The 17,276-nt window shown below is 35.9% G+C and overlaps 1 protein-coding gene across 1 annotated transcript in view; it reads right to left on the reverse strand.

The window, feature by feature from the left end:
* The window catches only part of LOC122801732 (gastrin releasing peptide), a 50,197-nt gene that overhangs the window by 14,364 nt on the left and 18,557 nt on the right, over window positions 1-17,276 (reverse strand). The window contains exon 2 of the mRNA XM_044071267.1: window positions 2,691-2,938. Within this exon, the coding sequence (XP_043927202.1) occupies window positions 2,691-2,938 (248 nt within the window). The remainder of the gene's footprint in view (window positions 1-2,690; window positions 2,939-17,276) is intronic.

The following is a 17,276-nucleotide window of genomic DNA, read 5'->3' on the forward strand; positions in this document are numbered from 1 at the left end:
GGGATTTCTTATACACCTCAGCATAAATTGTCTTATTTGCTGAGTTAGGACAAGGTGTGTGTGGTTGTCTAAGAATGGTATGAGTGCTAACAACCTGGTGGGTACTCCCAATAAGTTCAGAAGAGACTCTGGTCTGCAAGCTGAATTCATGTAGTGGAATAAGCAAATGGATGTCAGTAAATATGAGGCATTTGTTTCATTTCCTTAAGGTATATAAGGCTGTCAGCCTATCTACAGATAGTGTAGGTGACTGCAAACTCATTGTTCATAGTGCTTGGCATATAAGGAGTGTACTGTTGATGTTTGTAGTAGGAAGAGGTGGAGTCTGTATTAATTATTAATTATTAACTATTAATTATTAATTACGAGAGGAATCAAGGTTTGCTAGTGAGGTAAGACAATACAATAGAGACAAAAGTGCATAATGTGAAGTAGTGGTAGGAGCGAGATAGTGTAGTACAATTTACACAACAGTAAGTACCCAAGTGCTATAAAATGACTTTGGCTCATCCAACTTATATAACATAAATAGAGAACGACAGTTGCAGTAAGGCTCATTTATTTTTACACTTTTGAGCCTGGCTCAGCTCTTATACAACACTGGGGTGGCAGCACAATGAGTTGTAGCAGCTGTATAGAGCATTATGACCTGGTCTCTGATCAGATCTGGATTAGTATGGGCCCAAGACGTGGATGCAAAGAAATTCACCTCGGGAGCAAAGCTTGAGCAGTGAACTTTGGCAAACATGTCGAGAACACATAATAAAGGGTTATCATCAGAGTCTTGATCATAAGTTTTTGTAGTGCATGGAGCTTTATCTGTTCCATGTACTAATAGCTACAGAAAAAAAGCACTAAATGTTTTGCTGGCTTTGAAAGATTGTACATTACTTACAGAACACTGTCAAACAGATAGCAGCATGTCACTCACATTATTTTTTTAAGAATTCCAATGGAAACAAGTGATTAACATTAGAGATAGTTTTTAAATACTCCTCTAATTCACCTATAATATTACTTGAACAACATGTTTTTACATGAATATGCATTTTCTGATTAGTAAGATATATGAAACTACTCTAATTTTCTCCTCTGTATCAGTAGATTAGAAAAAATATGTGGGATGGAGCAAAAAATATGAGACAAACTCAAGGCACAGTTAGCAGGAATAGACAGCAGGCTGTAATAAAGTTTTTCAACTTCTGCTGCTGTTCATTTCTGCTGTTATTGTCAGTTTTTAGTCTCTAGAGTGAAACCTGATCATAACAGCACTTAACAGGATGGGTAACAATTGTTACAATTGGGTCTTCTGCTAGACAAGTGCTTAACAAGTTCACCTGTATTTTAATTTCAGAGTATAATTATGATACTACATGTATTACAATGAAATTACAACTGAAGTGAGGGAAGTATCAACAAATGATTTAAAAGCAATATAACGGCTAAGCAATCTGGCATACATTCCACAGCAACAGATAGTTGCATCACAGTGAGTCACTGTCACCAGAATGTGAAGTAAAGCATAAAGTTTAAAAATGGAATATAATACAACATGCTAAATAACAAACAAGCTTGGCTGTCAGAAGTTCAGTTACAATACAGACACTTAGTGGGGGTCCCAGAAAATCCGGACTTCAAAAGATGGCAATGATCAGCCAATGTTGTTTTTCCCCTTCAAGGTGAGAGAAAGCTTGTCCAGCCTGATGACTGAACCTCAGCAGTCGTCAGTGATGGCCTTAAGACAAGGGCAGGCACTGAGAGCTGTCAAGAAATCTTTTAGAATGTAGCTATGGTGTGGGTGAGTCAAACCAAGTGCTTATTATTTGGCCTTTTACTGCAGTCTTTGCTTCAGCAAGGTGCTTGATGACCACCACAAGCAGTGCAAAGAGGCCAAGTAGGGAAAAAAAGTCATCTATGGATAACAGCTCTACCCACGTCTGAGTCTTCCCCACATCTGATATTAGAAAAAGGCACAAGGTTCTTAAAGGCAAATCTTCACTACAAAGAAGGGATCCCCATAGATAATGATATGTGATTGTGAGGTCTTATAAGACAGAATAAATGAACAGATCTATTAGCACTGAAGAAGGAAGGCTGGGTGGTCAAGGGGGCATGGGTCAGAACTACACACAAAGTAAAGAAGGTGGTTCTTATTCATTGTACAGCACTAATTAGATGCAGAATGAAATTGTTATGCCACTTGTGAATCGTATGGTGAAGAACAGAAATAATAAGAAATAAAAGGTTACACAAAGGATACATTAAAAGTGATGCAGTGTTCTGATGATCTGACTTTCTGGCATGGGAAGATTTTATTTTATTTATGAAATAACTGCCAGACTAACTTACCTTTTCTCATTCAGCAGTGGCACCTGTATAGTACCAAAAACAGTAGCATGATGGTATGTGTTTAAGAAACCAAGTTAAATATAATAAAACAACATGTGTAGGATTGCTAGATGTTTTATACTTAAGCAATAAAATATATTCAAATCAGCCTACATTATCTACAAGAACAAATTAAACATAGCTTACATCAAAATTCCAAATGAATAGCAACAGTAGAAGAAAACAAAAAACAAATAAAAAAGCAAGCAACTGCAAACAATTAATCCACTAAACTAGCTATAGCTTTTGCATTTTAATATTTTTCCAGTGAACTAAATATACTCTTTACATCTTAAACTTACTTCTTTGAAATTGTCACTGTCTGCAGACTCCCAAGGCTTGTTCTGATATGAAGTAAGTCCATCCTTTATAAGTGGACCATTATGATCTTCACTTTCTTCCAGTATTTTTAGTAAACCTTTGAGTATTTCTACCCAGTGCTGATGTCCTCTTGATTGATTGCCATCAGCAGAATAAGATGAATAAAAGGTTGTTCCTTCTTTATAACCATATGGGACCTCTTCTGTGCTCTTTTTACCCATCAGATGTCCTATTGAAAATAACAGGAAGCAGAGGAAATTTCACATGAATACATACTAAGGAAATTGATTCACCTAATTAATATTCATTATGGTAAATATACAATGTATTGGCATGAGATTAACAATTTGGAGTTGTCCTTTATGAAATACATTTTGTATCAGGCAGCATTAATCATGGTGTTCAGTACTTAATAATAGATATAGCCTATAATAACCATGTAGTGAATGGAGTGCAGTTATTATGCTCCAGTATCCAGTAAAAGAAAAATCAGTTAAGTACTTTTAAAGTGCAAGACCTGATCTTAACACATTTTAAGCATCTCCAACACAAGATCGACAGTAAAATCTTCCTCAGCTTCAGCTGTTCAAAAAGGGTAAATCTGCCAGAACTGACGAGCAAACGACAGAGGCAGAATAAAAACAGATTTGTTTCTACCTGCTGTCTGTGCCAGCAATGAGTCCCTGATTTTTTACACTCTCTTTCTGACAGTGTTCATTATGTGATTTACAGCTCTGAAGGGTGGCAAAACACTTAGCATTTTTTTTCCTGAAGCTAATAACACATGGAACAGATAAAGCTCTATGCACTACAAAGAATTATGATTAGGTGTCTGATCATATCCATTTATTGTGTATTCCTGACATGAATGCTAAGATTCACCTCTCGAGCTTCACTCTCGAGGTGAGTTTCTTGGCAACCACGTCCTAAACACTTAATAAGCTGGTTATTATTGGTAATCCAATCACAATCCTCTTTATCAAGGTACCCCATTAAAAATACAAACTGTCCTTCAGAATATTCATGTGATGATTTTTTGAAGAAATACTTCTAGGCAGAAGAGCAGACAATTGCTAAAAGTCACTTCCAAGTAAAGACATATTTAACACAACAGAAGCATTTTCCATCACAATTCACCAGTTAAATTACAGCATTTAATATTTATAATTTGGCCAGTAGATTATTCATAAATGATTTATACAGTCACAGGTTCATAGATTCGTAGATATTCTGAGGCCACTGAGTCACATGACCATTTATGGCTTTCTAGTACCTTCTCTCTTACTACATCTCTTTTCTCCAGGAACGCCATACTGGTCAATCCTAGAGTAAAGTTGTGGATATCCATCCAGTCATCTAGTTTATGTTTAAAGGAAGATAGTAAGTTGCACTGCTTAACATGCAAGGGAAGTTTATTCTAGAGATTTGTGGGGCACTGGGTTCTAAACATGTCCCTCCACCATGTTTTATTTTTCTTTTGGTGAAGATTTAGATTCTTGGTTCTTGTACTGGTGGAGATATTGCAGAGAAACAGGATCTCCAGGAAGGTCCAGTCTTTGATGCTATGGTAAGCAAGGCAGAGATTTATCTTCAAAAGTCCATAATAAGACACTGCATGAAGAGACAGACTTCCAGCCTCTCTTGGTAGTTCAGAGACCTTAGGCTTTTTGGTTAGGAACCCTTGGGGTCTTTCTAATTGTTTTATATACAGTATTTAGTGAGATACATCATAAAGAGAATATTGTAATTGATAATTTTCTTGAACAATACTGATTATAAAGGAGTGATTACCTCTTTAGAATTCCTTTGGCAATTAGCTGGGCTAAACAAAAAGATTTCCTGACCACCATTGTTAAGTGATGGTCAAAAGAGAGGTGAAACTATCAATCCAAGTACCTAGGTCCCTAACTACATTTTTGTTTTGTGGAGGTGTGCTGTCTAGACAGTATTATGAGAGGAAAGGTCATTTTCCAAAAGCACATGACAGGTTCCATACCCTATTATGCAACTAAGATTTAACTAACCAACATATTAATAAAAACTTACCTTCAACCTTCTGTTAGAATTCATAATACTTAGTCCTTTTGTCTTTGCTAATAATGTAAGTTGTTAATCATTAAATATTAGAAAACTATTTTTGATTATACAATGACAGCTCATTTGTATTCAAAACCGAACATGTTGATTGGATATCCCAATCAGCCTGCTCATTGTAAATCGAGCATATAACAAAAGAATAAACTCCAGCCATTGAAATACCATTGAACAGCTGAACTTTCTATTGGAATATGTTGAGAGACAGAGCAAAATAAAAGAAAAATCAACTACAGTCTCAAAAATAAACAGAAATGTACCATTTTTCTTTCTATTTCTGCTCTGTCCCTTGTAAAATGTCACCAGGAAAAATAAAATAGCAACAGAGATTCCCTTTTGTCAGTTACTTCAACTGCACTGCACTAATGCATTGTGCAAATGTGGGGATGCAAGTCCCATACGCTTGCTCAGTATGTCAGTGAAGAAAGAAAAACACAGAGGAACACTTCAGCATCCTTATACAAAGATTATTTAAGAAAGGTAAGCAATTTATTTCTTAAAAAATGTCATTGTATAATAGCAATAATCCATGCCTGGGTGTGGGTATATGAGGATTTACCCATCGGTAGGCTTTCTTTAATCACATAGGCTTCACCCTCATGATCAAGCTATGCCAACCATGAGTAAATCGTGATAACCCCCAACACCCAGTGGTAGATTATTGTTTAAACAGAACCTTTTTTTCTCTGTTGCATTTTTTTTTATCTCTCGGGTAATGCATGCTGCTCAGGCTGGCATGTATAAGAGTTTGTAGATGAAACAACAACAGTTGTTAAATAATGCTGGTTATATTCCTCAACGCCTACAAAATAATCATTCAAATATGTTAAAAATTTAGCAATATCAATGGCAGTCATTAAAGAACAATTCATGAGAAGCAGTTTACATAAAATTGATTCTAATTTGGAAATTTGCATTTCTTTCTGTATTTTGGTAAGTGAAAGACGCTCCTGTCAGTTTTAATAATGATATCCTTCCTTTCAACTATTCACATGTCTAAGATGCCAGGTGTGTCAATAGTTTCCAAATTCATTTTAATTTGAGTAGTATAACGACACTTGGCTTATTCAATAATAATATCATAAATAAGAATACCGGTATCTAACATGTCAGTAGTATAATTACAAAAAGATAAACAATTTAAACAATTTAAAAAGAAGGTTATGGCTTATATTTAATGCATGTACAGAAAACAAGGAAAAAAGAAACTAAATTGTTTTGAATTGCTACTTGCACCAATTCTTCAGCCAGCTCACTTAACACTAAAGTTGTGTTAAACAGCAACTGCAAGTTTTTGAATGTAGATTCAATAGGTACATTCTATACAACAGGGATTCATGACTTTGTTATAAATACCCCAATCAAATAACTTAAGACATGCTTCTGGAGCATTTCTCCCCAGGCCTCCGCTGAAAACAGGATCTGTGGAACCTAGTTGGACTTTCCCGGACAACAAATGTTAAATAAAATAAATAAATAAATAAATAAAAATACTACAGTTGTTGTTCAATTAATCTTTCAGGTATTTATTCCAGCAAAGGAAAAATGATTGATTTTAAGGAGAGTACATGGGCTTTTGTCTAAGCAGCGAATACCACGGTACATAGCATATATGAAAGGTTCTTAGAAGTGGTGTATGATGTCTCAGCAGTGTTGCAGTAAAATATCTTTGGGGACCACATGAAAGTATATGTCATAATTTGTGATTTCCCACATTATGCCACACAGTTGTGCATATCCTGCAGAGTCATTTATTCAAGAAGATTTAAACTTCTGATAACAAAGTGTATTTAATATCTTTGCATGAATGATCAAAGTGAAAACACATTTCACATGTGCTTAGTAATTTAATATTAGAACATTTTAATGTATTTGTTTATATCTATGTCAGTTTTATTATGTGAATATTTGATCGTTTAATTTTCATTTTTCTTTTACTGAACTTCTCTATATGGATGAAACCATTTGAGACTAGTTTTGCCCTAAAATTGAATGTGATGTAGATATGTCACTCTTCAGTTGCCTCAGTATTATTATAGCTAGTTTTTTGAGGGTCCCTAGCTAAACAAAACCATCTTCATTGCCATACAAGACCCCCCCCCTTCCTCTCGCAGGCAAGAGGTCCTCAACTCATTTTTTCCCTTTAAGCAAGAAACTTGAGTGCCAAAAATGGGGCTGTCATGTGTGTTGGGAGACTGGCTTTAAGTTATGTGCCTATTTTCTCTTCCCTTAGCTATGACTTCTATAATGTGCTTGTGTCACACAGAGGATATCTGCTTTAATGCATGCACCATACATTTTTCATCACTGAGTTACACATTGCAAGTGGAATAATCACAGACCAGCCATGACCCATTCTCCAAGATGGGTAAGCCAACATCTGCTAGTTATCTGCATCCTCCTTGTGCCAGCTCTGCCAGTGTCTGAGATGCTAACTGAACTCACACTGACTGTGGCAAAAGACAAGGCAGGGAATTTATACATTTATAAAGGTATTGCAATGGTTTCTGTAACCTTTTGGAAGTCAGGATCAGCTCTAACATGGTGCTGCACAGTTCTTTAGCATGAGGATGTGCAGCATCACATAGAACTGGTTCTGCAGCCATGTTATATTATAATGAGACAGTCCAAGGAACAGGCATGTACTAATTAGCCACGTCTTCTCTGCCAGTACTTAAGAATACATATTAAACCCTAAAAAACAATACATTTGAAAAAGCCATAACACACCTGCTTCAGAGGCTTTTTTTGTTATACAGAGTTTGCAATATCTGCTAACTCAGTAAAATCCAGCTTTTAGCAGCAAGTGCCATTTGTATTGATTCCAAAAAGAAAACAGAAGTAGCAAGCATGAAACTTTCTGCCAAACGCAAAATGTTTGTATAAATATTTGTATTATTGTGTTATATAGCAGTATATAATACCGAAAGATATCCTACATTGGATATCCATAACAATTCCACAAGAAAAATACTACTAGGTGATGTGAATGTCAATTGTTTGGACATAAACTCTAACTCCCCTACATCTAGCATGAATTTATATGGTTTCATACGAATAATTATTAGCCCCACACATTATAGGAATACATCAAATTTTCTGTTAGACTGGATCCTAGTATCAGACCCTACCAAATGCACCACCACAGGTACAATGTCTGACTGTCTCAGTGATCATCTCTCAGTCTATACAACCAGACAAATATCTGATCAGTTGACATAAGAAGATACTTTGGAGCCTTCCATAGGAAACCAGTACAAAAGTTCAGCTGGAGTTGCACAGCAAGGGAAAGAACAGGAAACTGTGGCAACTGTGATGCAGTCCATGTTGTGGAATGAAAGACCAGTGAGTCCCCATATGGGCAACACAGGATGGAACTGAAGAGAATGTGGCACAGGAAGATTCTCTGCAACTTTCTATAGAGTGCCCACAGAAAATGGAGAACAAAGAATGTGCCCTCAGTTTAGAAGAAAATGATCTAAGATAAGAGTTGTTTGATTTAATGGAGATGGACAGGCATATTAAGATAAATGAAAGAAATAGACCACAGAAAGTCAATAAAACCCAAAAAGTTAAAATGAACAGATTAATAAAGACTGTTCATAGAGATGTGATATCACTGAAGTAAATAGGATATATTACTGTACAGCTAAATAAATAACAGATAAAAACTTACCACAAAAACACGGTGCAATAAAGGAAAGGAAGGGGAGAAATCAAATGTCATCATGGAAGCATCAACTATAGAAAACTGTAAAGCAATTAAGACAAGACGTGTCACTGTTAGAAGAGTATAGAAGAGGGAACAGATCAACAAAGATAGTCAGAAAGATAGATGTGACAAAAGCATACCTCTCAACCTCTTTGTGCAAAAAATCTGAACAAACCCTGACATAATGGGGGGGGGGGGCAAAGTCCCCAAAACAGGGACAGATTTTAAATATTGCTCTTATAAAGTTAGAAAGGTGCTAGGTTAACAGAGTTTGTACTGACATGCATTTTCTGAAGCATATGAAGTCCAAAATATAAATGTATGTCATTATTTACTTACTTCAATCTTCAGGTCATCACATAGATTTGCCAGAAAACTACACATTTTATGAAAAGAGCAAAATTTTGAGGCAAAAATCTAGACATTCTGTGAAAATCTGTACAATTGAGAGGTATGGATAAAAGCAATGCACAGCATCAGAACAGATCAGGATCCATCATGCACTTTCTCAAATAATAATCTAAAAATATCATCAAAGGCAGAAAAATTTAGAAGATATGCAGATAAATATAAAGGACAATTACAAAATAAGCAATTTATTGATGACCCAAAAAGTTTTATACAGAATTGGGAAACAAGGCAAAAGGAATTGAAACACCACCAAAAAAAAGTCAACATAGATACATTTTGGAGAAATATCTATGACGATCCTGTGGAACATACAAAGATGCTAAATGGATAGAAGAAGTAAAAGAAAGAATAAGAAGTTTAAAGGTACAGGATATGAAATGGGATGAAGTAATGACCAAAGGGCCTGAAACAAAGTTAAGAAAAACTCATAACTGAAAACCCCAGTCTCAAATGCAGTACCTAACTTCTGGCTAAAAGCATTAACATTGTTACATGGAGATTTAGCCATAAATAAAAACTACTGATATGTGCACTCTGAACAGACACTGACCTGATTAACAACAGGAAAAACAATACTCCTACTTAAAAGCAAACCTGCAAGCTACCCTAAAAACTATACAGCAATAACTTGCCTTTCAACAACGTATAAAATATACATTGGAATTGATGCCGACAGAATTTATAGTCATTTGGAAGAAACCTCAATCATGGCAATAGAACAAAAAGGTAATAAAAGAAAGTCATATGGGACAAAAGATCATTTGTTGTTAAACAAAGTCATAATGGAGAACTAGAAAAGGGGAAAAATCTAAGAATGGCATAGACTACAAAAAAGCATTTGATAGTATCCCACATTCAAGTATAAAAGTGTGCTTAAAAAGGATACACACTACACTGATCAACTACATTACAATGACCATGAAACAGTGTCAACCAGTTTGCAGTTAATCCATGATAAAGGATAAATTGTTATTCCAGGGATAAAAATTCAAAGGGGGATATTCCAGGGTGACTCTTTGTCACTGTTGCTCTTTTGTCTTGCCCTTAACTCATTAAGCCGTTTACTTAACAAATTAGATCATGGCTATAATTTGACTCTCAGAAAATAAAATCAGATGAGGAACTGAAAGCACACATGCAAGTAGTTAAAACTTTTCAGATAATATAAGAATGTCATTTGGTCTTGATAAATGTTCAGAAGCAACCCTTAAAGCAGGAAAGCTGCAGCACCAAGAAAACATCAGTCTGGGACAGGAATGTGATACAAAAGAACTTGAGCAAGAGGGAGTTTATAAATATTTAGAAACTGATGAAGGATCAACCATAAAACATGAACAAATGCAAATAAAACTTAGTAAGGAATATTTTAGAAGACTAAAATAAATACTGAAAACAGCATTGACATTTAGGAATAAAGTCAAAGCTATAAATCAATTTGTTCTTCCTGTCCTAACTTACAGTTTTGGAGTGATTGACTGGCCTCAAAAGGTGTTGGCTTGGTTGGGCAGGAAAACCAGAAGGATGCTTCATGCTCATCAAATGATTTATAAAAATCAGTGCATACCAAGATTATATATTCCCATCTGAAGGAGGTATGGACCTCTTCAAAAGAGATTACATGCATAGATCTGTAATTGTAGGACTGCATACATATCTGCTGACCTCATAAGACCCAAACTAATAAATTACCGCCCCATAGCTATTCCCTCTCCACTCTCCAAAATACTAGAGAGATACATACACTCTCAGGTCTCAGACTACCTCCTTACTAACAACCTCCTTTCCAATACTCAGCATGGTTTCCGACCAAACCATAGCACCACCACTGCCTTACTCTCCTTTACTAACACTATTCTTCAGCATAAAAACAATGGCTATCTCTCCTCTGCTACTTTCCTAGACTTATCTAAAACATTTGACATGGTCCCACACAAACAACTTATCTCTGTCCTCAATAACCTATCCTTCTCTCAATCAGTCACCAACTGGTTTCAGAGTTACCTGTCTGACCGCCAACAATCTGTTGCATGGCAGAATGACATATCTCCCCAACTACCTGTCTCCATAGGGGTTCCCCAAGCATCCATCCTTGGACCCCTACTCTTCTCTGTTTACACCAATAATCTAGCCTCTGCCACCAAACATGGCACACTCATACAATACGCAGATGACTCAACCATCATCTGCTCAGCACAGTCCCTACCCAAACTGCAAAAATTCACACAGGAAGCCTTTTTCTCTGTTGAAACTTGGTTATCCGATGCCCAATTAATACTCAACCCAAACAAAACTAAACTACTCATCTTCCAACCCACCAAACATACTCAAAACAACTCTCACTTTAACATCACAGCAAAAGACAGCACCACTATATACCCAACTGATCCCACCAAATTGCTAGGAGTAGAAATAGACAATAAACTAAAATTTGACATTCACATATCCATGATCATAAAAAAAGTCCACAAAAAAACTAGGAGCGTTATACATAAATAAGCAACTTCTCACCAAAGCAGCAAAGATTTCAATAGCAAATTCCCACCTTATCTCCACCCTACTTTATGCCTCACCAATATATACCAACCTAAGGCAATGCGATCTAAACAAGCTAGAGACCTGCTACAACAAAATCACCAAATTCACCACATAGGCATACTACCACTGTTTCTCACTTGCTGAACTGGGCTGGCTTGAACTCCCTCACCTCCTTCAGTGGTATCAACTCTCACTCACCCACAAACTAGTAAACCATCCACTAAATGTCCCATCCCTCCAGAATCTACTCTAACCCTATCGCACCACCAGACCACTAAGATCCAGCAACAAAAATCACTTGCAGATCACTAAAGACAATAACTCTGCTGGTGAAACACTATTCTCTTGCACCATAGCCAAATTATGGAACTCCCTACCACCCACAATTACCTCCATACCATCATGCACCCACTTCAAAACTTTACTAAAAGCGCACCTAAAAACATGCTGGCTATGCCCTTGCAACTCCCACTCTAATATCACCCAACCCATCCAACCACTACCTTTCTTTCCACTCCACTAACTACCTTGATTATAGCAAGCTCAGATGCTCATAAGCCTAGTGCTTATTATACAGCAGGAACTTCTTATTGAAACATTTGTTAATGTCTGTTATGTACTTCACAGATAAAGATTCTAGTTGTCTACTGATGTACTATGTTCTTCATCTGTAAATATGTTGTAAGTAATTGCTATGTTAAATTGTTAATCGCTATGTAATCCAATGTAACTACTGTCTGTTTATTTTAACTGTGGAGCTTTTCTCCCCGGGCATCTGCTGAAAACTGACCTACGTCCAGTCGGACACTCCCGGTCAACAAATGTAAATAAATAAATAAATAAATGTAGTGAAAGTTTTAAAACGTGGAAAATAAGTCTAAGATGACTTCCCTGCTTAGTTTAGCAGAAGCATATCAGTGTCAAGAGAGAATAGAAGTCAAACCAGAAGTAGATAAAAATCAGGCAGCAAATGAATATGCCAAAAAAAAAAGAAAGAATATAAAGTGAAGGATCAAATGAGAAGGCAAAAATGCAGAACATGCATAAATATATTTGCAAGTATAGAAAACTATTGGAACAATCTCATGTTGATCAGGGTCGAACACAGGAATGGTTAAGGAGAAGTGAATTTAAACCAAAAGATGAAAAGTTAATATTGCTGGCCCAAGATAGTGGACTATGTGCACATTGGTTTACAAACTCCATTGAGCATGTGGGAGAAACAGGCAACTGTAGGTTGTGTAAAACAGAATTGGAAACAATTGCACATCTTGTTGCTGGTTGTGATATACTAATGGCAGAAGGACTGTATACTGAAAAACATACTAATGTGGCAAGACTGTTGCATTGGGGATTACGCAATCACTGTAATACTGAAGTAATTAAAAAGCACTGGAAACATGATCCACAAAACATTATAGAAAATTATGAAGTTTATATCACATGGGATCACCCATTACCAACAGTCCAAAAAATAAATGTGAGAAAAACAAATATAGTAGTCCAGGAAAAGAAGCCAAAAGTAGCATTGATCATTGAAATTGCTACACCCAGTGACTACCATGTCATACAAACAGAGAGAGATGCAAAGTCATAAAATACCAGGATTTCCAGACAGAAATGAGGGCAATGTGGAAGAAGGATACCCAGGTAGTTCCAATAGTAGTAAGAGTAACAGGTCTTATTAAAAAAAAATTACAACCATACTCAGATATGTTAGTATGAATTGCAGAAGGAGGCATTACTGAGCACATTGCAGGTGCTGTGAGCAGCACTTCTGGCTAACATCAAAGATTGAAACAATATTAATTTCAAGAACTTTAATCATATTTTGACTTAGGACTGGGGTCCATTCCTGTCATGGTATTAGAAACCCAGACTACTTGGAGAAATTAAAAAAACAGACATCTCATACATCCACTTAAACAGAATGTTTATAGAACAACATACAACTGTTTTATCCTAGAAATGTTCATTACTAACCTACTGTCTATTAACTCTAACTTTCTAAATATCCTCCCCTTAGAAGATGCTATAGATGAATACAATACAACTTTTCAGAATATCCTAAATAGATTTACACCTCCTATAAGGAAGAGAATAAAAACAATTAATGCAATTTGGCTATCCAAAAAGAGTAGAATGTGAATGCGGGATACAGAAAAAGCATGCAAAGAATGTAAAAATATAAAACACCACAATATCTTCAAAACTTCAGAATACTTTGCAATCATACTAAAAAGCAAATAAATGAAGACAAAAAACAATACTATAATAACTTTCAGAATAATAGTAAACATAACCCTAAAAAATTCTGGACAGCCATTAAAGAAATCTTGCACTTGCATCAGTGCCACAAAATCAACCCTAAGCCTTCTCCCAATAACTCCATACTCAAAACCGCAATACAGTTCAACTCTTATTTCATTGTTAGTACAGTCTCTCTAAGGAATCTTCAACATCTAATCCCAGCCCTGCACAACAGCCACAACAGCCACGTATCACCACATCCACTTTCACATTCAAAAATGTGCCCACATCCTATATAAAACTACACAAACACAAACCATGCTCTAAGTCAGCTGATGAACTTCCAATTGATTATCTTAAAATAGCAGCCAATAGCATTGCCTATCCTGTCTCAGTCTTTAAATAGGTCAACCCAGGAATCCTACCGTCTCTCTCTGTCTAGAAAAAAGTCACACATTATCACTCTGCACAGAGGAAATTCAACAGACATTACTAACTTTAGACCTATAGCAATTTTTATCTCCTCCTCTCCAAAATACTTAAAAAAGATATTCAAAAAAAATTGCTAAACTATCTTCTACAGGAAGAACTCCTGTCTCCCACAGAACATTGCTTCTGTCCTTCCCATAGTAGTAACACTGCACTTCTAACTTATACAGATACTGTCAATAAAGCTAGAGATGATGGCAAAGGAGTCTCCTCTTTTTTTTAGACTTATCTAAATCCTTTGACACAGTTTGTGACAGCAAATTTCTACTTCAAATGTCTTCATTAGGTCTCTCTCAGCCCACGCTTCTATGATTCAAAAGCTAGCTATCCAATAGATATCAGTCAGTAAAATTACACGCCTACCCTCTTTCCATACTTTCCAGTCACAAAGGGTCTATTCTTGGTCCTCTCCTTTTTAACATTCTCACCAACACCCTTCATACAAACACACAATAAGCCTCCCTAATACAGTATGTACATAACTTTACACTCATTTACACATCTGACAACATGGCACACATCCAAAAATGACTCAGGAAGCTTTAACAGACACTGAAACTTTGTTTTGTAACTCATAACTCATGCTCAACTCTAAAAAATGACTATTTTTTCCTCAAAATCGTTCTCTTGTGAGAAAACAAAATGTAACATTCTATGTCTTGATAATACAACCATTGAAGTCACTACTCATAACAAATTATTAGATATGATAGCAAATGTTAATCTTAAATTCAGTCTGCATATACAAAATTGTATAAGAAAAACTCATCAAATACTAGGGATGCTTTACAGACCCAAAACTTTCTCACCAATGCAACTAAAACTACACTTGCCACTAGCTATCTCCTCTCTACATTTGTTATGGTGCTCCCATTCTTACTAAACTTCAGGCATCACAAAAATTAAAACTTGAACAATGCTATAACAAAGTTGCTAAATTTACAACAAATACCCCTTTCAGATCCCACTACTGTGTAGCACTGAAAGGCTAAATTGGTTAGAACTACCCATTCAACTAACATACGCACAGCTTTTTATCACCTATAAAATTATCTAGAATCCATCTGCTTGTTCAACACTAAATAACATTCTGCACAACAATTTTCCCAATCGGTCATTGCAATCCAGTGACCAAAAACCCCTGTCTGTCCAAATACTTATCAGATCTGCTGGGCATGGTCTACACTCATACCATGTTGCTAAGGCATGGAACTCCTTACCTGTATCCATCAGGTCAATACCCTCCCTCCCATCCTTCAAAACCACTCTGAAAGAATTCTTAGCCAAAATCTGACACTAATTTTGCTCAACACCAAGATAAACTGCATCCCTAAATGTGAACAAGTACCTATTCATACCTTACACCTCCTTACTCTCCCTTCTTCACTCACTTCCTTACTTCTATCTCCTCTCTCTCCTGGCTTTCTCTCTAAATATACTATAAGCCTGCTTTTCTCTCACTTCATATTTTAATTTATGTTTTTATTATGCTAACTTACCTTTAATTTCTATAAACTGGCTAAAATTTCTGTAAATATTAAATCATTGTCATATAACTTTTATCTGTTCTTTTCAATGTTTTCGCATTATGACTAATTTGGTATAATTATTTTAACTACGACTGTTTTTGCATCATGTTTGAAGACTGTAAAATATTGTCTTAAAATGTTTTATAATAGTTTGGAGATTTTCTCCCTGGGCATTTGCAGAAAATGGCTCCCATCCAGTTTGATATTCCCAGTAATCAAATGTCAATAAATAAGTATACTTGATGCTGCGGTGTTATTTTTGGACAACTACAAGTGAAAAGGAAAGAGAAAGCACATGTAGGAAGTGAAAAAAACAGTTGTACTTTTTTCTTACTCAACCCCCCCATGACTAGGAGTTTGTTGGATTTTGACATTATTCATTAATATTGTTCTGAGGAAAGGGACATAGGAAGCTAGAGATGCATCTGATATTGTTAGCTGCCCAAGTTTTGCATATACAAGCTCTATGATTATGTTGTGTTAATTATGAGTATAGTGATAATCTTACACATCTAACTGTTATACACACACACACACACACACACACACACACACACGCACACACACACACACACACACACACACATTGTCACTAAATGATCGACAAAAAATACCTAAACTGAGAAATATCAAAACTGAAAAACAATGACAAAATTGAAGTTACATCAGGGGAGAGTTTATGCCTTTTCCCCACTGTTGTGTAACCCAGAAGTTTGTATTTATAATGTACAGGTGATGTAGTGAATGCAGGTGTGCTTACCCCTGCAAAAACATTGAAAAATATCACATAATCTAACCACATATTAATCAACTGAAAAACCTGACAAAAAAACCCACCATTTTTTGTCAATTTTTTTGAGAAGGTTCCATGCACCCCCCTGCCCCACTCTCATGTGCATGTGTCCCCACCCCCCCCATTGTATATATATATAACTTTGAAAGAGAATAACAACAGTGAAGAAAGAAAGTCAAGTCTAGTATAACTTCAGTTTTGTTTTTTTTTTTGTTTTTTTTTTTTTTCTTTTAGATCTTTTTACTTTTTTTTTTTTTTGTCAGTTTTTTTTTTGTCAATCTTTTTTTTGTTAGAATCTTTTTTCAGGTACACCATTGAAGATTCAAACGAAAATGTAAAAAAGAAAAATGCCCCCCCCCCCCCCCCATGTGCTGCCACACACACACACACACACACACACACACACACACACACCACACACACACACACACACACCAACACATATACCAACTGTACCATCGCAAAGTCAATTCAGGTAAATCAGTGGTTTTAGCTATATGCAGAGTTAGCCCAAAGATAAAGCAGCACCTTGAAGATTTCGCCATTTCCCTTTTTACTTTACTTTTTTCTTCCCTTGACAACATTGATGCTTAAAAGCTCTGTTGAAATAAAGCAATAAAGACTATAGCATCTAAGAAGCTAAATGCATCCAAAACTAAACTAGAAATTTGAATTAGCCATGTAAATGAATTCAATAGTCATGTATTCATTCATTCCATTGTAGAAGCAGAGCCTATCTAACTCTCAGTGGGCT

This window comes from Protopterus annectens, chromosome 1.part0 (genome assembly GCF_019279795.1).
Source record: "Protopterus annectens isolate FY-2018-M chromosome 1.part0, PAN1.0, whole genome shotgun sequence".
NCBI classification, from domain to species: domain Eukaryota; kingdom Metazoa; phylum Chordata; order Ceratodontiformes; family Protopteridae; genus Protopterus; species Protopterus annectens.